At 39.6% G+C, this 27,761-nt stretch overlaps 1 protein-coding gene across 1 annotated transcript in view; it reads right to left on the reverse strand.

Annotated features, from left to right (window-relative positions):
- Nucleotides 1-246: 246 nt before the first annotated feature.
- Nucleotides 247-27,761, reverse strand: part of slc24a3 (solute carrier family 24 member 3) — a gene marked incomplete at both ends in the record, with an annotated part of 61,853 nt that continues 34,338 nt past the window's right edge. Inside the window, 15 exons of the mRNA XM_083897968.1 lie at nucleotides 247-396; nucleotides 502-567; nucleotides 1,367-1,479; nucleotides 2,185-2,299; nucleotides 3,775-3,941; nucleotides 6,158-6,398; nucleotides 6,895-7,055; nucleotides 9,592-9,719; nucleotides 10,443-10,496; nucleotides 10,613-10,638; nucleotides 12,524-12,598; nucleotides 13,322-13,425; nucleotides 14,582-14,666; nucleotides 14,769-14,843; nucleotides 15,334-15,410. Coding sequence (XP_083754094.1) covers nucleotides 247-396; nucleotides 502-567; nucleotides 1,367-1,479; nucleotides 2,185-2,299; nucleotides 3,775-3,941; nucleotides 6,158-6,398; nucleotides 6,895-7,055; nucleotides 9,592-9,719; nucleotides 10,443-10,496; nucleotides 10,613-10,638; nucleotides 12,524-12,598; nucleotides 13,322-13,425; nucleotides 14,582-14,666; nucleotides 14,769-14,843; nucleotides 15,334-15,410 — 1,637 coding nt within the window. The remainder of the gene's footprint in view (nucleotides 397-501; nucleotides 568-1,366; nucleotides 1,480-2,184; nucleotides 2,300-3,774; nucleotides 3,942-6,157; nucleotides 6,399-6,894; nucleotides 7,056-9,591; nucleotides 9,720-10,442; nucleotides 10,497-10,612; nucleotides 10,639-12,523; nucleotides 12,599-13,321; nucleotides 13,426-14,581; nucleotides 14,667-14,768; nucleotides 14,844-15,333; nucleotides 15,411-27,761) is intronic.

Genomic DNA, 27,761 nt, shown 5'->3' on the forward strand with positions numbered 1-27,761 from the left:
TGACTGTGTGCTCTGATGAGTCTGTAACACAGGACACAGAGTGTCTCCGGCACAAAGATGAGCATCAGAAAAGCGAGCAGAGTGGGACCTCTTCTCACAGGAAACGCTATGTGAGCCACATCTGACTTCAGTGGTATTTGCTATTCCTCCTACATAACACCATCTTCGCAAACACCACTGCTATTGTGTGTGTGTGTGTGTGTGTGTGTGTGCATGTGTGCGTGTGTGTGTGTGTGCGTGTGTGTCTCAGTCATCTGGGCAGGTTGGCAGGTTGACAAAGGTGAAGATGTTGTACTCAATGAGGCAGGAGAAACACAGGAATATGGCGTAGAGGAGGAGACATATGAAACCCAAACGCTTATCCAATGTCCACTTGTTCAGGTGAACTCCAAGAACCTGAACAGCCAAACAGACAGGAAGAGAAAACACAGGAAGGTGTTAACAGACTGTTCTTCTTACAGAAGCCGTGATGAGACGGAGATGTTGCTGTTGTTCACTTACAGTCACAAACACAGATGCCAGCAGCAGCCCCACAGAGAAGATCAACCCTTTGCTGTTCAGCTTGATCTACAGGCAGATAACAAGTGTGACAAGACATCACTATTGACAAGTCCACACATGCCTTGAACGCAATAAGATCTAGTGAGAACGCCAAATCCATATTTCCAGTTATATTGGTCAAAGTAATGCAAAAGCAGTGTAATTCCTTACAATTCAAAGACAGTAATATTATAATGTAACAAATTACTTTGAAATTACAGTAAAAAGTAATAAATAATGCATTAGGTTTTTAAGTAACTTGCCCAACACTGACAACTGTGACAGGTGACATGAGGAAGAAGAACTTTTTTTCTTTTGAAATCTCGAGTTTCAAAGTCGAGATCTCGAGTTTACAAAAAATGATGAATTTTTTTTTTCTTTTTCTTCTATTTTTTTCACATTTTTGGAAACTCGAGATCTCGACTTTGAAACTCGATTTAAAAAAAATATATATTTTCTTCATTTTTTTTTTTTCCTCATGTCACTTCGTGGGCTTCGTAGACAACAGCAAAAGTCTGGCTGAACTGCAGACTGAGTAGCATAGTAGCATAATATAAATAACAAGAACATTTTGTGACAACATTTTGATTGTGCCTGCTTTTTGGTGCCAACGTGGTCAGGGTTTTTTTGACTGCAAAAGTAATATTTAGCTGTAAAAGGAGTCTGTAGACAAAGTAACATTTGGGTGGATTGAACATTTAAATCTTTAAGTACTTAGACAAAGTAGTATTTTTGTGGAAACAACCATGAAAACTTTGAGAGACTGACTCTCGCAGCTGCACACAAGAAATGCTATTATCGACTACCATTAACAACTGATACTTACATCAGAACCATAGTTGATGGCCAGTGTCTTCAGAGCCCAAGGGAGACCAAGTCCCACCAAGATGTCAAATACGTTGCTGCCGATAGAGTTGGACACTGCCATGTCTCCCAATCCTGAACGCAGAGATGAAAACCAGGAAGGTACATGGGGGAAGTGAGGAAGGTGAAAGAGGTGGAGTCATAAGGTTTGGATGAACGTGGGTTAAAGCCGGGTGAGATCTCACCGGGTTAAATGACAACCCAAAAGACACAGTGTCTCACAGTGAGCAGCCACACAGAGCGGTTTAAATATTTGATGGCAGGAACCAGAATAAACACAGATAAAAGGATGGAAGGTCTGGCTATCTCACCACAGGGACCTAAGAGGGACAGCGGAAGATGACTGGTCCATAATCACCGCCCACCACCCATATCCACTCCCCCTAACCCTTTTCCATCTGTGTCATCTCCCAGCTCTTTGATTGTGGCTTCAATCTGATTCTGACTGGTTTCCACAAGCGCTATGTTGATGTCTGAGCTGCTACATGTGTCCAACCGACACAGTTTTACCTCAGTGATACAACAGTAGCAGCTCCTGTGTCCCTGAGAGATAAACATGACAGATTTTCTTTATGGACTTTAGTTTACAAAGTGACTCAGACTTCGGTTTGCTAAATTGTGGTATTGTGGAGGGAGAAGTGTGAACATAATCTTAAATCAGCTCACACTTCATCTAACAGTGATTTTATTGAGTGAATCTTTTGTTCAGTCCTGAAGTTCAGCAGAACTAGGATCAGGTTAGGATGAGGCTCGTGGTTTGTGACTTTGCTGTGGTGTTACCTTGTCTTGCCACTATGAGGCTTGCCATGCAGTCAGGTACACTGGTGCCAGCTGCCAAGAAGGTAATGCCCATGATGACATCAGGGATCCCGAGTGTGAAGCCTATAACTGTGACCTGATGGACAAAGGAGAGCTGTCACTCACACACAATCACACGCCCACAACTGCATTTGTATTCAGCTACACTGAGCTTCTCAGGGTTCATGTGTTTAGACTTTAACTTTTGAATGTCTTTGACAAAGCTGTTCTCCCTGCTGCTGTTTTACATACATTATATGTATGAATGTTAGCCTTTATTATTAGAGAGGACTACAGACAAGGTCTGCAATGGTTCATTGATTGATTACTGAATAAATTGTCAACTATTTTTACTAGTTTCTATTACTAGTTTCTTAACTAAAACAAACCAATGTTTCATTTTCTTAAATGTGAATATGTTCTGGTTTCATTTGAGAACATCATCATTTAGAGGACTGGGGAACACTTTTTGCCCTGATAATTGATCGATTAATTGAGGAAATAGTCAATAGATTAATTGATTATGAAAATAATTAGCTAGAGCCCTACAACAGGCTGTATATAAAACAATAATGTACTCTTTATTGCCCTCTAAGTTTAAGGGCAATACAGCCCTTAAACTTGACCTCAACTTAATTTTTCTGACAATCGGGACAGCACTTGCACTAGAGGGAGAACATTTTTTAGATTGAGGGTTAAGCAAGGAATTGGAATTTAAGTCTTGGCTGCTAATCAAAGTCAGAGACAAAAGCTTCCAATCTCTTCCAACTCTGTTCATTTATTTTCTTTGCACTCAGTGCTCAATTGTTTCGATGCTGTACTGACTGTTACAAACATTTCTCTCTCACTCTCTCTCTCAGTCAAAAACATCTGCCCAGGCAAAGTTTATTTATAACTCCTTGCTCTTATTATTTTATAATTAATAACATATAACACATATATATACACACACATATATATATATATATATATATAAATCATTTTATCATATTATTTTAACCTCTTTTGACACATTTTCAACATGTTGTGAGTATTCCTACATGAGGGCCCAGGACACTGAAGGAAGCTCAGTGCTGATTTGCTTGCTGTCACTGACGTAAATGACACTGTTGCGTGTCAGAAATTGATAAAAAAAATAATACAGAGTATTACTGATTTTGTTTTCAACCTATTTTTTTCTGTGTGCTTCTAAAAAATGCTTAAAAAGGTCAAATACGTGTTAAAATGATGTTTGCATGGTCAATTGTCAACTCTGTCTAAATGTATTATTTAATGTATTGTATTTATTCTGTCTTTGTTAATCCTTGTGGTTTGAGTGACATTGCAGATGGAGCTGTTTGGCAAAATTGTACAAGATACTACATTTGATGATTGTTTAACCATAAACGTTTTTTTTATCTTAATACTTATTTCACATTTTGGCAGCAGAGCTTCTTCCCTGCTCCAGTATAGTGTAGTGACCCAGTGAGTTTATCCAGTTGTGTTTCTAATATTTAACACAAACATAACTTACTTAAACAATACAATACAAAAATGGCCTGTCAATGAGCTAAGTTTCCTCCTGTCACTCACCATCCAAACCATGACATAGGAGAAGGCTGCGATCCACAGGGTTGAGGCGATGAAGGAGAGCATGAACCAGTTCTCCCAGCGAGGCTTGGAGCAGTTGGGGACAGTGATGTAGAGCAGCAGACACAGAGGCCAGGCCAGCAGCCATTTTAGCTTATTGCACACACCCACTGCAAACACAAAGGGCAGCAATGAGTAGATGGTAAATACTGTGTATTAACACTGTATCAGTAGTGACACGTTCTGATTAGGTGAAGTAAACATCAAAAATGCTTCACCACGAGCTACAACTAGGAACCACGCCAACCATGGCAATGCAGATCCTCCCCCCAGATGGAACTCCTTGGGAATCCACACCGTTGGAACCCCTCAGTATCGTCAGCAGGGATCTCAGGGTCTCAGATGTTTCGCCCCTTAACCTGAACACCTCGCCTGAGTGGGGCAGCGAAGACTGACTAGCCTTCACCTGCAGAAGGGTTCCAACTGTGGGCTCTCTTTAGCCGCAGCCATCTTGAGCTGGACTCGGCTGCCGAGGCTATGTCCCTGGTGGCTTTCTTCAGCTGTTTGGGTTTCAGCCCCACCCTCTACAGGAAGTAGCCCACTGATTTTGCGGGGAACCCGCGGCAGCCAACTTCAATGGGATAGCTGATTGCATGCCACCCCTTTAGCACAGCTTCGTCGACTAAGTCCTGGTATTTGGCTTTCTTCAGGAGGTGGGATGTGGCCAGCATTTCTTCCCAGGGTACCGTGAGCTCAGCAACTATGATTGTTTTTGTGCTCCTGGATGCAAGACCATATCTGGTCGAAGGGGGGTCACTGCCACGTCCTGTGGGAAGACGAGTTTCCTCTTCAGCTCCACACTCAACTCTGAGGCTCCTTGCAGGCTGAAGGGTCGGATCGTGGCCACGGAGCTGGTCTTGACTCCTTGGGTCTTGAATCCTTCCCTCACAAAGTTTATGGCTTTGGGAGGTTGGGCTTGCATGTTGTTGGCCTTAACTCGCTGCTGTTCCACCCATTTAGCGATTTCTGTAAGGACCTTGTCATGCCTCCATCTATACCGCCCTTCTGCCAATGCCTTTGGACAGCCGGTCAGAATGTGGTTCAGTGTGCATAAAGCTGCGCCACACTGCTTGCAAAATGGGTCTTCATCTTTGCCCCAGATCTTCAGATTTCTTGGGGTTGGCAGCAGGTCAGTCAACGAGCGCAAGAGAAAGCTTAACTTCTCTTGGTCAGTCTGCCACAGCTCCTTCCAAGACAGCGGTCGCTCCTGTGCCTGGTCCCATTGTGTCCATCGGCTCTGGGAGGCAAGTCCGATGGCTTTCACCTGGCAACTGCACCACGATACCTCTTCTGGCTCTGGCAGAAGAGGTCTCAGGTCCCGTATGTAGGCTTTTATTTTAGCAGGTTTATCACTGTGTGCAGCGGCAATAAATATTTCATATTCTCGTTCAAACTTGCGCAAGTTCCCTGCCACATTTCTGTCAAACACGAGAGGGTCTGGACGTCGGAATCCCTCCGCCATCGTTCACTTGATAGTTTTGAACGGCAAGGACTCTTTGCTGTTTACCATCTCCGGCAGCTCTGGGGAGTTGTCCGAGAAACGTCACACTGAGGGAGGGGCATCCCATTTCTGACACCATGTTGTTTAATGACTGGGAGTCATATGAATCGTTGAACAGCGTTTATTTATAACTGTAGGAGTCTGCAGAGAAATACATGTACAGCCACCGTGTGTACAACAACAACAAGAGCACAACCCAAGTCCCGTTGTTAACTCTCTAACTCTCGTGAGACTCTTGCCAGGTATAGCGACACAGTGTGGTCAAACAGTGTAAACACACAACTGTCTACAGGTGTGAATGGCAAAACTGTGTTTTAAAGCAACCTTTTGTTGAAAGACAACTCACTCTGCCACTCAGCTGTCTGTGCTGTCCTCAAAGTTAAGGTACTGTTCAGAGCACTTTTATAGATTTGATGACCATGAAAAGTGCTTCACACTAGTTTTCAGCAGAGCAATTTGGAGTTCAGTGTTTAGCCCAAAGATACTTCAGTAGACAGTTGGTGATCAAACCACCATGACTTAAGGTCATTCTCTTGTCATAATGCTCAGCCTAATCACATCTCATATCCAGCTCTGTAATTAACCCACAAAAAAGACCTGCTTTACTTTCTGAGCCACAAAGTATCAACAAACAGGTTAATATTTATTTATTTGAATTAGGACAATGCATAATCATCAACATATCAGCATAGAGCAACAATGTAAGTATGCCGGAGTTAGCACAATAGCTAATTTTCATCCGTTGTCCTGAGGCAGGTTAGTACAGTAGACATTCAATAGGACATGGTACATGGATAAAAAGCATAAACAAATGTGTTTCAGTACCTGGGCACTGGAACGGTACAAGCGGTCCATCTCCATCTCCCTCTTCTTCCTCTTCATCGTTTTCATTGTTCTCGTTGTCCTCGTTCTCCGTCTCATTTTCTGCCTGTTGGTCGTCATGGTGGCCATTGACACCCCTCTCTGCCCCTGACAGCCCGTTTTCAATCCCCCGCCTACTTCCTCCTTTAGCTGGAACATCGGAGTCACCATTGGTCAAAGAGTGTGCGTTGATTAGACGCTGTCTCTGCATTATTCACACACAAAAGCAGGAGAGTTTAGACACAGTTCAATTATTTGTGATACACAGACCTACAAATACACAAAAATTCCACTGCAGACAAAGTGAGCAGCAAATAATTAGAAGGTGATCATAATCTTGTCTACTGAATATTTTGTAAAAAAACAAAACCAAAAAAAAACAACAACAACATATTTGTAGCTTAACTGTATGCACCTTTTATTGCTTGGGAACACAGTATGTACCTTTTGGGCAATGAAAAAGGTACATATATTTACTTACAGGTACAGTAATGATCCTAAATTATACCTTGAGGTACATTAATGAACTTGCGATGTAGCCCTATTTCTGACAGTCTGCTATATACTGTTGAAGCTGTGGCTGGAGCCACTGTGCAGCGGTAGCACTTTACCATGTTAAAGAGAAAAATACATTTTTTTGTTTCAAACACAAGTGCAGCTGTAAAGCAGTTGCACTTGTGTGTGTGTGCATGTGTTGTTACCTCAGTGATGAGCATTCGTGAGGCCATGGTTAAACGGGTTCTCGGTGAGAAATGGCTGGTGATCATGATCCTCATCCCAGCCTCAGAGAAGGACAGCTGATGGGGATATGCTGACAGGAGCTCGTCCACCATCAGCACCGATGGCTTCCTGTGGTGGTTCGCTATGAAAACACACTGATCAGTGAGAAACCATGTACTGCACGGTGACAGAAGAACCCATCCATCCATCTTCTACCACTTTATCCTCCACATGGGGTTTGCGGGGGAACTGGTGCCAATCCCAGCTGACATCGGTGAAAGACGGGGTAGACCCTGGACAGGTCGCCAGTCCATCACAAGGCCACCGCATAGACAAAAAACATAAAAACATAAACAACTATCCACTCAAACACTCACACCTATGGTCAATTTAGAGCGTCCAATCCAATCCAATTTGCCTAATCCCAAATCTGCAGGTTTTGGTGTTTTTTTCTGGGCTGTGGAAGGAAATCAGAGAACCCAGAGAAAACACATGCACACATAAGGAGAAAATATAAACTCCATGCAGAAAGTCTCTTTTTCTGACCGCAAACCCGGCTCTTGCCGTCTCCTCCGCGCCAATTTTTTTTTTAGTTTGTTTATTGTGTTGGTGTGTGTGTGTGTATGTGTGTGTGTGTGTGTATGTGTGTGTGTGTGTGTGTGGCCACAAACATGGATCAATAGCTCCATGAAGTTGGCCCCCCACCCCCAATAAAACCTTTTCAAAATACTTTTAATCGTTTGTGCAAGTTCACACCTGACGGAAGCCCCAGGGTCCAAAAGACGGCACAAACCAGCACAAACAAAGTATCACGTCTGTTACGTCTGTGTCACAGTGGTTAATCTGAAAGAAGGATTTCAAACACCAAACTCACATAAGAACATATGAATTTGCTGATATGTCGATTAACAACAACAACCAGCAGCTCCTGTGCTGAGCTCAAAATGCAAATTTATCAATGAATTTTAGTATAAAAGAGTGAGCAGCAAAGCAGTAAACATATTCTTAAAGTTCTAATTAACACTGATTTTTTGGTGTGTATCTGCACCATTACCTCGTTTATGAAGTCCTGAAGGTTCGAAACAAAGAGTTCAGCCAGTGCTGAGAACTCTCAACTGTGTTGTATTGAAATCTCGGGCTCAGTGAGTTTCTGAAAAAAAATTGTCCGGTTACATAAACAGCATTTCTCAGCGGATCCTCCTGCTCCGGGCACATCCGGTTGAGTACATTGTACCGCAGAAGAAGAACGTCCGTTGTGGAGGTGTTTCAGGAGCGACAGTGTCTTTATCAAAAAATGTTTTGATAATGAGTAGCAGTGCATTCACTGTTCCAGAGGGGGGAGCTGTGCTTCTGAGAGCGAGTGTGCGGATTATGTCACTTCCAGGTACTGGCCAATCACAACACAGTCTGTCTTCTGGGGGTGAGATTTCAGTCCGAAACAGCGTGTAAGTGATGTAAAGGATTTATAGAGTCATTGTGGCTTTACTTTTATATTTACTTTTACAACAAACTTTATCTTTATCTAAGATGTACAAGCAAGGCATGACAGGTTCATGTTTCACCGGGATTTATGTTTCACTTCAGCCGACTCCATGATACACCAGCTCTACCAAACTCTCTTGCAGCAAGAAGACCAGGGTCAGAACAAAGGCCTTTCTGAGTTTGCATTTTATCCCCGTGAGTGTGAGTGTGTGTGTGGGTTTTTCGTTGCTTTCCTCCCACAGACCAAAAACATGCAAAAAATAGGGATCAGGTAAATGAAACACTCTAAATTCGAGCATAGGTGTGAATGTGAGAATGAATGGTTGTTTGTCTCTTAGTGGCCCTGTGATGGACTGCCAGCTTTTCGCCCTATGTCAGCTGGGATTGGCACCAGTGCCCCCTGAATGAATGAATGAATGCATTTGATTGGGGCCACGAGTCTGAAACCTGTCACAGACTCCAATTGTATGAATTAATAGATTATATTTAGGGCGTTCTTTTTTTTAACGCACTTTCTCACTTTCATCGCGCTAAGGGTAGACGTGCAGTTTATGAACAGGCAAGACAGGCAACTGCATGGGGCCCGAGCCGATAGTGGGGCCCTCTGTGGGTTTAGTAAGAAAACTATTTAACTTCTATACTTTATATTTTGTTTATAATCTGAGTTATTTACAGTGCAATGTATAATTTTTTTAAAGTTTTTAAAAAAAAAGTTATTTACAGTTTTTTATTTTTCTATTTATTTATATTGTCTTATTATGTGGGTTCTTTACAATGTAATGTTTATTTTTTACTAAGTTTGTATAGGTTTTTACAAGTTATTTACAGTATTTTATTGTTCGTTACATTTATATTTTCACATACTTTTTTTATCTCTCCGTTCCTACAACAATATAAAGAGAAAATGTAATATAATTTTTTTGGCATATTTACAAATGGTAATTAATCGTGATTAATCGTGATTAATCCACAGCTACCCTGTGATTAATCTGATTAAAAATTTTAATCTTTTGACAGCCCTAATTATAATATTTTGCAAATCATGTATAAAGCTTATGAGAGCATTTTACCTTCCAAAATGCAGAACAAATACAAAAAGTGAAAGTAATTATGATTTAAAAGTAAAGTTTAAACTGTAAATGGATGAGTCTATGGGTTGGTTGATGTCAACAGTATAACAACAACAGACAGTGTACCTTTCTTCAGTAGAACAGCTGTAGCATCACAGCCGTCGTCCAGCTCAGTGTTACTCGCACCTATGTCCCTCAGGCTGGACGAGTTCTTACTCCTCCTCTCCAGAAAATTAACCACATAGGAATTCAACCTGGAACAGATAATAATCCAGTTTAGTGGTTCTCAATATATATTTATAATAAGTACCACCTGAGAAAATATTAAGCTCTTGATTATCACCAATGTTAAAATACAGTGGTGTAAATAGTAAATAGCAATGTCAGCTACAGGCAGGTTTATTCTCAATAAGATAATTAACCCTCATCATCCTCCTCTTCTTCACATATTGGTATAGTGAAATTAGATTAAGCTGGAGCGAGAGATCATTTCATTTCATTTATTCTTATTTTTATGTTATTTGTTTAATTTTCTACGCACTCTGGTCAAATTTCCTCAGCTCCACGACCCTCACATACATGTATGTCCAATTTTCTACTCAGTAATACTGTGTAAATATTGCACTTTACACAAATTGACATTTCTGTGAGTTTTGCACTGAATTCATCAAAATAAGGAACAAAGTGCATTAATACAAAACACGACTTTTATCTTTCAATTCCTTGTTTTACGGAATAGTTTACAAACATAAACCCAGGATACATTTGCGTTTTCTTCCCCTACTTCTCTCTGTAAAGTAGTAAACGCCCAGCTCTGAGTACTGATGTAAATGAATGCAGCAACTGCTTTTTTAGAAACTACCTTCAATAAGAGCTAACTCAGCTAACACTGAGCAACGTGATTTATCACAGTTGCTGGTTTGACAGTTTTCTCTGTAACATCAATCCTTAAATGCTTTTAAAGGTGAATCACTTACTTCATGATCAAAATGTAGACGAAGTACATCAGAATCAGCGTCAGAGCTTCCCACCTGAAAACACAGTGTGACTCAGTGTGTGTATACTTTTCTAATCTGTCATTTGTAAGTGAAAGCACTGATTCTCTCTTCACATTAATGTTAAGCTGAAGCTTCAGTATTTCACTTACCAAACCACTTTTTCATCATATATAAACTGTGGAGGAGAAAAAGAATAGGGAACATAATAGTCTTGAACATGTACTGTATATTAATGCAGCAACTACACAATAATAATTCAGTAACAATCAATGCTTTATTTTTATATACTATATGAAATAAAAGAAATGACTGACAGCGCAATTGTTTTCCGTGATGGACTCTTTCCTTACATCTCCTCCTTTTACAAACATTTTGCCTTCCAGTGCAGAGATGTTTTTTTAAATTACATTTTAATGAGTGACAGTGTAACACATGGGTAAAATAGCATAATTAAAAGCCGTTTTAGATCTAAAGAAGCCATTAATGCTGTTTTGCGTCCCCTATTCAAAATCTAAAACATTTTATTCCACTGCTATGGAGAGAATTTTGTTCCTTTATTATTCAATCAAACAGAATAGATTTGAAACCAAAAAAGAGATTTGAGAGCAAGAAAGAGTAAGTGACAATCAAAAGAAAGAAGATGTTTGGAGATCAAAACAGAACAGGTTGCAATTGAAAAAACAATGTTTGTAAGTAAAAACCTACAACCATTTTGCTCATAAATCAGCCCTCTTTGCTTGCGAGTTATAAAGTTTTGTTTGCAAATTCAACAGTTGAATTCATAACTTGTTTTTGTTGTTGTTGTTGACTGTATGGAGGCTGTAGCCAACGATATATAGCGCAATTCATTACTTATGGGAAACATTTCAAGAGCAGCAGCTCAAGGGAGAAGTGGGTGTGATGCAGAAATGGTAGCTGCGCTGCAGTCAGGTCAAACCAACCAATAGAAACTCTTCTCCCATCCACCAGCGTAGGCCACGCCCATCAAGTGCTGTTGAATTCGCAACCAAAACTTTTGAAGTTGCAAAGAAAGAGGAAAGCAAAGGTTTTTAACTTGAAAGAAAGAGGACTGATTTATGAGCAAAATGGTCGTATGTTTTTACTTACAAACATTATTTTTGATTGAATTTGAAGAAATATATTCTCTCATATTTATTTATTTTTTTCAATTGCAACCTGTTCTGTTTCGATCTCAAAATTATAATTTTTTGATTGCCACTTACTGTTTTTTTGCTCTCAAATCAATTTTTTGGTTTCAAATCTATTCTATTTGATTGAATAATAAAGGAACACAATTCTCTCCATATACTGCTGCTACTGCCAAAAACATCAGATTCTCCTTTATGGATGCAGAGAGCGGGACTTTTCTTTTGACTTTTTGACACCGTTTTGAATGAATAAAAACTTCCTGACATGAAACATGTCAGTGATTTTCACACCTTCCTGAAATGAGTGTTTGCATGAACCCACCAAATTAAATTAATGTAAGTAAGACATTTGGGATACAAATACAAAAACATGTTCTTGCATGAAGCCCAATGTGTTTTCATGAGTTACAAGTCCTCCATTTTTTTAATACTTGGGGAGACAAGCCACAGCTGACTGCTACTGACCTGAAAATAGTTAGTAGACAGAACAGAAGTGCGGTTATTTTGAAATTTGCCTGAAAGGCTTAAAAAGTTTGACACCTCTGCATTAGTCCACTGGCTTGAGCCGTTGTCCTCCACTGCACCAGTTGAAAGGGACTCAGCATGTGATCGTAGACAGTGTACGTGTGTTAATATAATTTGCCATTGTCTTCAGGATGCACAAGTTGCATTGACAGGGGAATGTCTCAACTGTTCTTTTTTCCTGCTTACATCTTAATGGGTCATATATGGTTTGTGCCACATGGGAAGAATCAGAATTGGGTCATTTTGCACTATGTGGTGTAAATTAAACATCAAATTTCCTCTCCCACCAGTGAGATGGTGAAAGTGTTTTAATTCCACGCAATGACAGAGCTCATGAAAATCAGATTAATATGATTGCGTTTGTGCATTTATCAAGTTGGTTCTTACCACAATCAGAGCAGCGATTGACAGGGTGTAGTAGAGCGAGTCTCTGAGTAGAGGCCAGCAGGACAGATGGATCATCTGTGAGACAGACAGACCCACATCAGAGATTGTGTCATTTTGAAACCAATTTAAAACTTGCAGAAACTGACCTACAATATTATGTCCTGTTGAGTAACACATCCCACTGTGCATGGACTGTGTGTGTGTGTGTGTGTGTGTGTGTGTGTGTGTGTGTGTGTGTGTGTGTGTGTGTGTGTGTGTGTGTGTGTGTGTGTGTGTGTGTGTGTGTGTGTGTGTTATGTAACTTGTAATCTAAATAGAATTCAAGTATGTTTCTCTTATTTTTTTTCTTGGAGGATTTTACTGTTGCAACAACCTGGACAGAAAAAAAAATCCTTTCACACACACACTTTGGTACAAAATAAGTGTGTCTGTCTTTTTGTTTGGCTATTTTGGCAACTGAAATGTACAACTTATAAACCATAGGCAGTGAAGACATTTAGGCCAAGTTATTTTGGCTGGTCCTTGTTTGATGCCACAGTGTGGCACTGTGTGCCTTCGACCTGTACTGATGTCCTCAGACGCTGCCCAACCTTCTCTGAGTGTTTCCACGCTCAAATGTGACACCTTATCTTATGTTTTAGAGTGCCATACGCTTATTAGGAGCAATTTAAGTTTACAAAAGAAAAGTGTAAAAATGAAAGAAAGGTAAGTATAGCTTTAATACATCATGCCACACATGCAGTCGCTCGGAAGAATGACTGTGGCACTAACGTGTGTGTGCATGTGTGTGTGCTATACCTGTGCAGTGAATATGCCACACATTCCAATAATACAGAGAATGTTGAAGACAGCTGAGCCCACGATGGTGCCGACTCCCACATCCCCTTTAGTGATAAACACTCCTAAACACCAAGAACACAAAAACAAATGAGCACATACTGTAGATGGAGGCGTTGATGGTTTGAACGCCTGCAAAAAGGTCATTTTTAATATAATGTCTGTTGCAAAAGTAAGATTGACCTTGTTTATGTATCTGTCAAATACAATCTATCAAATACATGACACTGAGGCCTGATCTGCTTGTGATCGGATCACTCAGGACAGATGTCAAAGTCTGAAAGAAGATCTTTGTTATAAAGACATTAGGAGAAGCAGGAGGAGAATACCATAAGTGTTTCTCTGCCCAGTCCTGCACCTTCTTCACCACTTTCATCACGTATGAGATCAGTAATGCAGTTCCCTCTTTATCAGTCTACCCACACCATTGTGTATTTCAGTGTGTGGATGTCCCGATCAGGGTTTACGAGACGGCGTTTTCGGACCTGAAACAGGATTTTTTGTGGGAAAATCTCAAAACGCCGGCTTTGTGTTGTGTATGGAGATTGAACATCATGAGTGTGTGTGTCTGTGACTCCAGTTGCGTGTGTGTGTGACTGTGTGTGTGCTGCTCTGCGCTTACAGTGCTTGTGTGTGTGATCTCACTCGTGCGGCAGAATTGGGAATTCTCGTGGCTAGATTTGTCACTGTTTTTAAAATTTAAAGAAAGTGGTCAGGGTCTGTAAACGGAAATGGCACTAAATTAAAATTAATATTCAGATACCTGAGAACATGAGATATGTTAACAAGCAAACCTAACAGACAGAAACAGACTTTTGGGGAAATCTACCCTGACTGGGGTCAAGCTGGGGAAGATTGCCGCCATAATTCTGCCGGACACGGTTTCTTGCTCCTAATCCAAATGTGAACAGCCAAAAGAAGCTCTCAGCCACTACCCCAATTTTAATTTCAAAAATGTGGTCATCTTACTTTTTCCATGTGGAAAATGACAGATTCCTGTCCACATTCACAAATTCGTATTTAAAACCAGGTGCAGGAGCATTGGGCAGCACTTATCTGCACTCAGGGAGCAATGGGGGTTGGTATCTTGTTCAGGAGTACGCTGACCCTTGACCTGCCTAAATCCCTTCCACAAGTGTGTGATTCAAACCCAGGATCTCCTGTTAATAAGCAGGTGCTATAACCAACAAAGCCACGACAACTGTTTGTTGTGATTCTCACCAATCACGGAGGTGAAGAGCTCAGGAGCTGAGCTGCCTGCGGCCATGAAAGTTGCTCCTGCAACGTCCTCACTCAGCTGAAGACGCTGATGAAGAAAGAGGAAAGGAGACATTAAAAAAAGAAAGGATGCTGTTCAGAGAAGATTTACTAAAAGAGAGTTGTTGGATTAAGAGCAGTTGTAGCTTACCTCACATAACTTCTCTAGTGAGGGGACGAAGTAGTCGTCGCACACAATGGCGAGGGCATAGAACATATAGACTGTCTGCACACACACACACACACACACACACACACACACACACACACACACACACACACACACACACACACACACACACACACACACACACACACACACACACACACACACACACACACACACACACACACACACACACACACACACACACACACACACACACACACACACACACACACACACACATAAAGGTCAAAAGCATTGAAGAGTGCTTCTTGAATCTTGAATGTTCCAAATTCTCTAAGGAATTACAGACAAGACGTGATGAATTGTGATATATAGATATATTTAGACTATTATGACACCGGTTGATGAACAGAAAATTTGACTCATGGGTTATTCTCTCAAGAAAAATGTTGGTTCCAGGAGGAAAATAAAGTTGCAATTATTGATTCTATTGAATCACATTATAAATGAATTATAAGGATTAAAGGTGTCAGCACATGATGAACCAACCCCTGTGCAACTTCAGTGTGTATGTAGTGACACTCACACAGAGGACGTGGAGGCCCACGGCTCCTTCAGCTCGCTCCTGGTTGGTGAAATAATCTCTGGGGAACTCGTGGATTGCTGCAGAATAAAGACAAATGAAAATTTAGGAAAAAATGATTGACTCCAGTTGAAGGAAGATACTCTGAGGAGATAATGTCTCATCGACCAAACAGAGTGAAGTAAATAAAAATAATAAATCAAGGTGGAAGCAACAAGTGAGCGGTGAACAAAAGCTGGACACTTCTCGTGAATTTGTGCCACACTGGATGAATAAGCATCTACACCACTGACTGTCACACTGGCCATAGGGTTATGCTTTTAAGATGCATCTCAGGCGTGAGTGAGCTGCACTGATTTTTTTCTCTTGAGAATAGACATCTCATCTATTTTTACCATGAGCTTTTCACAACAAAAATAGATGGAGAACATTGTTTTGATACTTTTACTTTGTATCAACCTCTATTCACAGCACATCTTGTTCTTGTTTCAAAATAAAAACATTGAAACCATTTTTGTTTTTTAATCACAAGGATTTTATTGTGAAACATTTGACAGATGTTCAGTTTCATACTGAGAGGTTCTGACTTTAGTATAGTACAGAGCAGTATTTAAAAGTACATTACGAAGGTAAACCTTCAGCAAAAACATAACAGACTCTCTCTCTCTCACGCCCTGAGCGAGCAACAGTGAGTGAGAGACAGTGAGAGATGAGGAGGGAGAAGAGATATGGAGACAGTAATGTTTTAGTCAAAACCAGGGAAAACAAAAGGGAAAAACTTTTCATCTGACGTGAGATTTTGTTTTTGTATTCAATGCTAATATGTATAGACATGTTTAGTCTATGTATACATATTTATATATACACACATACACATATTATTTTTTTAATTAAATTACATTTGAATTGAAACTAAATTGGTGACTACACAAATTCATCACTGAGGCACATTTAAATGTGGATTATGTTAAACTTAACAATGTCAATATACGTAGATGGAAAATGATCTTTATTTATTTATTTATTTGCCCTTTTCTTGTCTTGATGACTCAAAGCTACTTTACACTACATTTCTGCCATTTACTCACACTTTCATACAGTTCTATGAGCAGCATTTTTCTGTTACACATTGTTCATACGCTGGAGCAAAGTGAGCTGAAGTGCCTTGCACAAGGACACAGTGTCATGTAGATTAATGGAGCTGCGAACCAAACTCAAAACCTTCCCGTTGAAAGATAAATTGCTCGACCACTGATCCACCATCACAGTAAAAAAGGTTCTGCATCATCAGGACCAGGTTTTAGTCTCCATGAGGACTACTGGTACTGACAAGATTAGTATTTATGACAAAAAAGAGGTACCAAAAACAACACAAATGCATGAACACACACACTCTTACATAATACCACAGGGATTACATAAGTGATCTGAGGCTCCAATAGAGACTAGTAGAGACACAGAAAGAGAGAATCCTCCAAATCCTATACATCATTAAATGGATGTGAGGAGGCCGCTGAGCTTTAAGTGCTGCTGAAAAGACACTGCTTTACAGAGATGACAGATGGCTTATCCTGCATCTATGACAAAGCATGCTAAACATTTGTTGTGTTGAAGAGTGAAACTACAGCAGCCCTGCTGTCACATGTCCACCCTTCACTTCTTAAATGTCTACATTTGTTAGCAGGATGAACATCTATTCCAGTTTGTTTGATTTGTTTTGCATGAGTGTATTAAAAAGGGATGTACCAAAATGAAAATTGTTGGCCGAAACCCAAAATGCGCTGCTTTATTCCCACATCCATTCAGTTTTATACAAGAGTTTGATGTTGATGTTTGATGATGTGCAGGGAGTTCTCGTCTATATATATTAAAGAAAATGGTAAATTGTGCTGAAAGAGCAAATGACTAAAGCGGACCTAGACTGGAAGTTCCAAAAAAGTTGTGTTTAATAGGCCTACAATTTTTGAATGTCTTATTAGTCTGTTTGACAGAAAAGTTGGAACCCTTCTACAGGTGAAGGCTTGTCAGTCTTCACTGTCCCACTCAGGTGTTCAGGTTCAGGGGTGAAACACCTGAGACCCTGAGATCCCTGCTGACGATGCTGAAGGGTTCCAACAATGTGGATGCCCAAGAAATCCCATCTAGGAAGAAGATCTGCATCACCGTAGTTAGCGCAGTTCCTAGTTGTAGCTTGTGGTAAAGCATCCCTGATATGTACTTCACCTATGCATCCCGAGCTTATTAATGCTTTATACAATATGCTTTATATATTATTAATGCTTAATACTCATTATGCTTTTTACACTAAAAATAATGTAGATAATCTGGGAGCTAGTGGATTCAATCCTACAACCTTCCCTTCAAAAGTCCAACTACTTAACCACTGGACTACCACTGTTGTTCTCTTGTAATAGGTGTCAGAAGAAGATTTAATGATCACTGTCTAGGTATCGCGGGTGCGAGCGGTTTCAAAAGTTTCAGACGATGGATGATATTCGCACCATATGCTTAGCGTGAGCTCAGCCCATGGATGTATTGGCTCAACCAGAGACAGTTCAATATTATACTCCTCACAGTCTCTGCAGGCATAACTTATCGATCATGAGCGGCTTTTCTCAGGCTCAACAGATTAGATCACAGATAAACTCAGGTGTCAGATATATTCAGAATCGTTTTAATCTTGATATGTACTTCAGCGTGAGAAATCGGAGGTGTCGCGTGAAAGCTTGAAAAGTCAATCACGGCCAATGCGTGAGAGTTGGCAGCTCTTTATAGGATTATTTTACAGGAACATTATTTACAGTGTACTTAACATTCCTAAAAATGTGGGTTTATCTCCAACAGCTAACAGGGAAATGTCTAAAATCTCAATATTTAACAGAGGAGTCTGGTGTGTTTAGTCCACAGACTGAGTCTGGGATATTTTGCAAACAATGTCTAGTCCAAGATAATCTATTTAAAATAAATAAACAAGCAATGCTAAACCTGGCGGGGGGGCAAGTAAAGCCTGGCGGCCCACCAGGTTTGTAATACACTGGGGGAAACCCTGGTAATGTATATATTTAGTATATCATAAGTATATGCTTTTTCCAGTTATTTCCAGTATTTTATTGTTCTATATATTTATATTGTTTTATAATGGCACAGGGGGTGCTATGGTGCTAAGGAGGGGGGACATGGCCTCATGACCTTGGCCAGTAGAACTGCCACCTTCAGGTTAAAGTTCATCCAAAGTTTTCTGACAGGACCTACATATCTTATACAGTTGTAGAGAAGTGGCCAGCTGTATATTCAGATGTGTGAGTAACTTGGGACTGGAAAATTGAATGTTTTTAACTGATTCCAAATTTTTACCTCCATTTTATCAGGATGTTTTTAACTGACAGACCCTTTTTAAATGCAATTCAAGACAAAGCTCTAACTCTCTGTTCTGGTTACTGAAGGAGCCACTAATATACAACGCAAGGCTGGATGGCTGTAATGGAGCCACACTGATGACATTGATGTTAAAACGGCTCTTAGACATCGCAGGTCGACACCCGGGCTGTGGGCTCTCTACTAGGCATCCAGTCTGCCAGGATGGCTCATAGGATTCTGGCACTATGGAGACAAATGCTGTCAGGGAGGGAGAGAAGTCTCCTCATCAACTACAGAGAAGGGACTTCTTTACCTGACCACAGTGATCCTTTCCCAGAGGTCCACATGAGTCCCTGTTGGGAGAGTTAAGCCTCTCCTCAAAGCTGCTAGAAAAACTCTAATCACCAGGAAGGGACTGTGTGACAGAGCACCCACTCTGTGGACCCGCAAACTGAGTGGAGATGGAGTGGAGGGTTTTATATAAACCTCCCCTCAGGAAAAGAACAGCTGACCTCCAGTGGAGGGGTTTTACATGGTGCCATCGCCTCAAATGCTTTTATCTCTGTTATTAATCCTGCTGTTTCAAACCAGTGCCCTTTCTGTCTCCTTCATGAGACAGGCTTTAAATTGTATTTCTGGCGAAGCCAAGCTGGCAATTTATGTAACCAGGAAAAATAAGATAAAAACAGTGCAGATCAAGAAGCAGCCTCAGTGTGGTAAAGCTGTAAAAGCAAATGGAGACTGAGGAGTTTACTTTTTTATTAAATGACTGGAGATGCTGACATTTTCTAAAAACATTGTGCTACAGTACAACAACATCCAGTCTTTGCATGTTTTCTTTGTGACTGATCTATTTATTTTAATATTTATAATGTATTTTTTTTTTAGCACACTAGCATTTTAGCACACTATTGATGTAATGTATCCTGTATATATGTAAATCAAGATTTTTGTAAAAATCTTCTTTATAAACATTTAAACACGTCTGATATATGTTTATATATAAATTAACTTCATGAATGCATTTCCCCCCTGACATCAGATGTCTTTGTCTATCTGTGTGTGTATTATTTAGTTTTATTTATTTTAGTTTGAACTGAGTTTTAATTCAGTCTAATATTCCTGTGCATAATTTTTTGTGATAAATCAATGACCTTACTCTTTTCTTGTTCAGTCAGTTTTGTAAAGCTTTGATATGCAACTCTTTAAAAAAGCTAGGTCAATTCTTGCCGACCACAGTAATCCTATGGCAGATGAATTCAGGTTGCAGATACAGACTGATGTATGCATTTACTGGATGCAGCCTTGACTTTTGGGACACAGCTGAAATGTGTTGATGAACTTTGAACTGTGGACAGAAATATGTTTTTCCTGTGGAGGGCAGCATTACTCCTCTCAGTGAACAGCCTACCAGAAATTATTATATACATTAAGAAGAGGAGAGGATAAGAGGATGGAGGGCTTCATGGAGGCAGCATACACAACAACACCTGTGCATAGTGATGTAAAATCGTTGATTGTGACAGTGAGAGTCAAACTACAAAACAATGCTGAACTGAGGTCAGGTAATCAGTCTCATCAATCATCTGCTTAGTGTTTAAATAAACCTGAAATTTGAGGGGTGTATCTAATTGTTTACATTTTCAAAGTAGTAGGCAGATCATCAGACTCCATCTTTGCATCGTATTTCCCTCCCATTCTGAAACCTAGTATGTTCCTGTATGAGATCGAGACATTAGACACACTTTCACACTGTCTCTCTGCTCACTGACAACGTCACCTCTGTGACAGTCCTTTCACAAGCTCTCTCTCTCTCTCTCTCTCTCTCTCTCTGACCTGCAGAGAGGAGGAGAAGAACATGGGTGGGTTTCACTGCATCACTGCATCACTGCATCAGGAGACTGCAGATGTGTTAAAAGCAGAACAACACAGAGGAAATACAAAAACAGGGATGGAGGGAATGAATGTATCTGTATATGCATCCATCTGTATGAAATGATGAATGCCAACAATGGAGAAGTCACACAACTGTACGATGTGTGTGTGTGTGTGCGTGTTGCTTTCCAGCTAAAGGTTACATGTTAATACTGGCATTTAATCAGTGATGCATCAAACGTGGGCTGAATCAGACTCTGACCTGTGGTGAGACTCATTATGCAACACAGAAAAAAGCACATGATCTTTTTTTCATTGTCTCACCTGTGGATGAGAGTGTGTACAATGTACATAAACTGTACTTCTCTGCAACTGTGTTGATACCCTTAATATGTATTGTTGCTTTTCCGTCTCTTATATATACTTATATGTATATACTATAACCGTGTAGTCACTACCAGGTCAAGAGAAAGACAAATGCAGTTGGAATATATATATGTATATGTAGTGTAGTTTATAGTGAATGCACTGTTACTGTTTTGTTTTTATTGCTGTGATACTGATGTTTTTAAGTCTTATTTTATTGGAGGTCGATGGGACAGAAAAACGAAACAAGCCTGAAGCAAGCGTAAATAAATAATGTAGAACTATAGGAAGAAAAAAAGTGATTCCAAAAAATGCATGGATAAATAGCAAATGTGAAAATAAATGAATGTCAAATTACATAAATCATACTTCATCTCAAACTATACAGTATATATTTCTTAAATGTATTTATGTTATAATTTATTTGTGAATGTATTCGCTTATTTATTCTTTAGTCTTCATTTGTCACATTTGTCCTTCATAATCATACTGTCCCTGTTTCTCTTTGCAGCTCTGCACAAGTTAATACCATGAAATCAACAGCACAATCCTTTTGACCGACAGGAAGATTATACAGCATGAGCCCGAGCTTTAACATGTGCCCTTATGACATGAGCTACACTATCCTCTTCATTCCGTTATTGTCTGTAGAGCATCAAAAAGTTGCAGCCACACCCCCACCCACCACACACGCACATACAAACACCACAGCACCAAACACATCAACACACACAGGGCATACATCAGCTCGTGCCCCTGTGCTATACCTAACATCTGTGTCTATGTAAACAGATGGCCTGATATTAATCCCATCACACACACACACACACGGACATGCACAGGCGTGCACACGCACACACGGGTTACTTAAATGTTCCTTTTATTCTCTGGTCTAACATGATCCACTCTCTGCTGTAAACCATGACTCCATCACTCTCTAGACTCAGCAGAGTGTGTGTGTTTATTTTTGCTGGTTAGGTTACCTGGGAATCCTGAAGTACATGGTCATTTTGCTTACTTTTAAACAAATAGTTGCAGTTTTTTTTAAGTGATATGGGTTAGGGTTAGTGTTGCACATATATTATATGTGCAACACGACCACTCTATGTGAGCTTTAAATTAATTATTTTCACTAAAAATGTATCCAATCTGCAATGTTTGTGATCAGCTTAAGTGTAGACAGAAGGCTATCGATATCCTTTTTTCCCCCAGTCGGGATAATCATGGTGGGCAAACCTTATATTGTCCATGCCTACTTTTTACAGGCTTTTTAATATAATTTCTGTAGACGTGGAAGTTCCTAAGTTGTGCTATGACTGATGTTCTTCAGTTAATTTAATAAATTCATGAAATGTTGCCATGCTCAGAATCAGAACAAGTTTCTTCATCAAAGATGAAGTCAGGAACTGCCTATTCCACCTCTGTCTCTCCACCAGGAGAGATTTGAGATGTGAACAAGAGGTTGAGGGAATTTTGAGGTACAGGAGGCAAAACATGGTCTCTGCCAACACCTGCCCCTGTGCCTGTTATTGCAGAGGCAACAGAGGTTTGTCCATCTAGGTATCTGACCCACAGGAGAGCTGCAGTAGTGGAATACACACAGACACACACACTGGTAGCTGACACAATTTACTGGTTGTCATGGTAGCAGGGTAAGGAGTGTCTATTGTCATCAGCAAAAAAAGGCTGATTTGCCATTGCAGAATGGTTCCAATGTAGTGTACCCTCATCATGAATACACACGCACACACGCACGCACGCACGCACGCACGCACGCACGCACGCACGCACGCACGCACGCACGCACGCACGCACGCACGCACACACACACACACACACACACACACACACACACACACACACACACACACACACACACACACCATTCTGGCAATTGAGAGAGAGTTAGTTATCTTACAAAAGTCGTACAAAGAACACTGAGTGCAGAGCTGATATAACTTGTGCTATAGCTATAAATGTATAAATAAACATTTCAGTCTATTCCAGTGTATTTCCACTAGGGCTACCAGACTCACCCGCCTCAACACGACAAGATTATTTTGTGTTTTGCGACAGTACTTGGTGCCTGGTACTATTTTTGGTACCTGCTCTGGTGAGGTTCCTAGCGAGCTGAGGTGATACTAAGCGTGACGTCGCCAGACTGCCGGCCACTGATTGGTCAGAGTGCCGTCACAGGAAGAGGCATGAGCAAAACGTCTGACACAAGAATCAAACTAAATAATGGTGAACTGTAGATCAGTTAAAAAGACTTAACAATCCTAAAAATGTGGGTTAATCTCCAACAATTACCAGGAAAATGTCTAAAATCTAAATATTGACCAGAGGACTGGTGCATATATACAAATATATATAATTATATACCCATATATATATATATATATTTGTATCTACATATGTATATGTATACATATACATAAAGTAGATTATATTAGGGCTGTCAAAAGATAAAAATGTTTAATCAAATTAATCACAGGGTAGCTGTGGATTAATCAGAGAGGTCAGAGAGGTACGTCGGTGAAGCAGGAAGTAATGTGTTCTGTTTGTTTACTTGAGTTACTATAATTTGATTGAATGAAGCACAGGTGTCAGGCTTTCTTACAGCCTCACATCAGCTGCAGGGAGAGAGCAGGGATGGAGATGATTGATGACAACACCTCAGCGCAGGAGTTGTTCCCACCAGGGTTCACATTAACCAACTGGTCACTCTCACGTGAATTTGGCAGGCAAAAAAAAGTCAAAGGTCAAAATGTCCGGTGGGAAATAATGTAAAATAATTAAATCAATGATTTACTTTCTTTAAAATATATTTTTTATTTTATCTCGTCAAGAGTTTCTGTTGAAATTTACACGGTTCAGCAGCGGCAACGGCAAAAATAGAACTATCAGAGCGGCGAGCCGTTTCTGGGACGCTGCTGAGACATTCCACTGGTTTTACTCTTTGTCTTCTACGTGATATTCTTTGATTCTCGGATAAAGAAAAAGGTTCTGTAAGTTATTTAATTAATGATGATGACACTAAATAAAATCTAGCATAAAGCCAACAGCTTTATTGACAAAATAGTTGTTCCTGTGTTTGTTTCAGATAAGGTTAATGTAGCATCTGAGGTAAACAGACACTGACTGAGAACATCAATCTGTGTGTCTGTATGCATCATCAGCATCATCATCATCTACAGCCTGTATGTTTTCTCTCTCAGTGTAAACCCCCAGAGAGAAGAGAGTGAGGAGAGGTCAAAGGTAAAGTTCCACAGAACTGTGAGTCTGTGCTCACTAATAACAGATCAAAGTCACAGGGGATTATCAGATCCTCCCTAATTTCCTCAGAGGCTCACATTTTTACAAGAAGAAGAAAAAAGTGAGGTGTTTGCTTGAAACAGTCAATTAACATTGATTATTCTCCACACTGGTTTGTTACTTGTGTGTGTGTGTTGGGAGGGTGATTGATTGGCTTGTTAATAGAGAATCGCAGGCTGAAGCCTCAGTGGGATTTAACGTAAGTCGTGATCACTAACATTTATTTTTTTTCTAACGGTAAAGTTAGAAAAACACATGCTAATGAAGTGTGACATGACAATAAATGTCACATGGAATAAAATTATCTCACAAGTTACTCTCCTTTTTGAGCAGCTGATATAGAGAGAGCAACACTTGGTTGGGCAGGGTTTTATAGACTATAAAACAGAATGGAACGCTGCAATTTCAATGTTTCAGTGTAATTTTGCATCATGGAAAAAAAATCAATATCTTTAAGTTCTCATCCTCGCATGAGAGTCTTGGTTCTCGGCACACAAACGTTCTCTGTTGGTGCATCTGGAGGAAAATCAGAAATGTGGTTATCCTGTTTATACCAGGGTATGTGTTCGAAGGGTAGCTGAGGAACTTTGACCAGAGTACATAGAAAACAAAGCAAATCAAAATATAAATATAACCAATTAAATAATAATAATTTGTCACCTTATCTCACACTCCATCTTTATCTGATTTCACTAGTGTGTGAAGTATATGTGAGGAACAGGATGATGATGATGACAGAGTCATTATCTTATTGGAAATAAATCTGCCTACTGATTTTCTCAGGTGGTATTTGGTATAAAAAGTTTGAGAACTATAGCATTAGAGTAGAGTATGTAATAATTTTGATTTTCCTATAGAGAAACACCAAAAACTCTATTATACTATTCAACTAGCTGCTGAATATATTATAGTAATATTATATATATATATATATATATATATATATATATATATATATATGTATATATATATATATATATATATATATATGACCACATCCATATAATGGTAATTTCTTCAGCCTTAATGTACCATTTCTTGTTTTTTCTTGGATCACAGTTGACAGTTAGCAGGGTTAATGTTTTAAAGAGTTCAGTCAGAGCTGATTATTGTGTTGTTACCTTATAGAGCTACACATAAAAAGGGCTATTATTTTAAAACCAGTTCTAAATTGAGGTCTGAATATTTCATCATTCGATATTGATACAATCAAATCAACATGTCTGTAAGGCTGGATATATGGCTTATAAATAATATCATGGTATATTTATTTTATATATATAGATATAAATCTGCACACAGGTTTCTCTGGAAACAAAGTTTTCTTTTGAGATGTTTGTGTTTCTCAAAGAAGAGTGACAGTACTTAGAAAATATACTTTAAAATATAATATCTACTATTTATGAGCTTATACATGATCTTAAAATACACTTATTACCTTTCATTTCAGATAATGAAAGGTTCATTTATCTGGCTTTAAATGTTGAATGAATGAATGTATATTTGCATGAATCAAATAAATATAGAATATTTAATGTGTAATATGTAATGCACTTCACAAATGTTTTCAAAATAATAAATGTGATGATTGTCAATGCAACAGCCTTTAAAACCAGGAAAAGTCATAAGATAAGGTAAGAATTTATAGTGTCACAACAGCAAAGACAGTAAAGATAAACGTAATAAAAAATAAACGTGTATTTCCACATTATGTGAAAGTACAATACCTTAGAACGATATGATGATATGCAAAATCGAAGGCCTTATCGAGCCCTAACCTCACACCAGATTGTGTTGTACAAATTCTTCTAAAAACATAACACAGGATCATTCACAAGAAACTGCAGTATAGCACACAAACGCATAGAAACACCTCAAAGACACTGATGAAATCCGACATCTCATATGTAGGTCACCTTGCTATTACCCTGCTGAGTAATATGACATTTATGCCTTATTCTCAATATGTGTCTGCTCTTTTGTGAACGAAAATGACAGAAAAAAATGCAGAGGACAAGTCAGGGTTACAGCAGATGACACATAATATGTGTAATATACACTCTGCATATTAATATAATAATATTATATTAATATTCTGCTCATGAGCTGCTTCTTCCAAATGGGTTCATGAATAGCGTGGTCTAAAAGTTCTCAGCGTGCATTCCACAACCCACTATTGTTGTTAAAAGATTCCATCTACCCACAATCGAGCAGTAAGTCCTATTTCTGCATTTATCACTTGTTGGAGGAATCAGATCCAAGCCCTGTTGATTATGTGCTCAGTGCACCACTTGTTGCCAGAGAAGGACAAGCAGCAATGACGGCTGCATGCAGTGCACAGCACACATGAACAAAATACTAACAACAACAGCCAATCAATCATGGAAAACACCCTTCAAATACATGTTAATATTGTGAAACAAAGCAACAATGTTGTTCAATTTTAGCCCCCCCCCCCCCTCCTATATTTTTTTTAGTTTATTTAATATCAAATCTTTAGAGGATATTACGTCCAGTTTTTCATGTCATGTGTATATATATTGTTCTGTGTATCAGTGTAGCTCACAACAATAGTATCTGTGCTCATACAGAGCAGGGTGTGGTTTCACTGACAGATTAGACCAGGAGGGGGTTGTTCTATGTAAATGTGATGATTCTGTATCTTTGCTCTCAGAAGGTTTAAATGTTTGAGGCTAAAATTCCACCCAAGTGTCTACATTCAAATGGACATATCTCCTTCAAATATTATCCGATTTGCATTTTTTGGACATTGTTGGAAAGCTTAGAAATCACAATTTAGGAATCTGTAAATAACTCAAAATGTCCCTCAGTAGACTTGTAACCGGTTTTGCAATGGCTGGACACATAATATGTGCGATAGTACCACTCTATGGGAGCCTTAATTGAGCTATCTTTGTGATCCAGATTCAGGCCAGATTCTTCGTTTCTGATAAAAAATGATGGATTTACCTCAATGTTGCAAGGAGAGCGTTCTTATTCTAATGTTTTCCAAAATTCTATATGTGGAGACTGTTTCTCCTTTCTTATCTCAGAGTTTGGATTATTTGTGCTAGTGGGGATATTTAACAGAAAATGATGTGATATAATGTGACACAATACCCAAACACACACACACAAACGCACACACACACTGGCCCACATTCATGACATGCCTCGTGAGCATTCTTGGAGTGACAGATGTACTGCAGGCATGGAGGGGATGGCTTGATAAAGACACTCATATAAACACACATGTACATACACACTAACATGAGGGTGAATATGTCATGTCCTTCCCTTCTTCTCCTTTCCTGCCTTTGGCCACAGTGTGTTCAGTGTTGCTCCTCCAGAGCTTCACATACAGGGAGAACAGGAGCTCCCAGTCTTTCACTACCTGTTTGTTGTCCTGTTCTACTGTAGACCACACAACACACAGCGCTGGGCTCTGCTCTCTGCAGAAATGTGTCTGCACCGCTTTTGTTCTTAAAGTGCAGAGGCTGGAGATTAGGGCTGGGCGG

The sequence above is a fragment of the Microchirus variegatus genome, assembly GCF_963457635.1.
Source record: "Microchirus variegatus genome assembly, chromosome: 11".
Taxonomy (NCBI): domain Eukaryota; kingdom Metazoa; phylum Chordata; class Actinopteri; order Pleuronectiformes; family Soleidae; genus Microchirus; species Microchirus variegatus.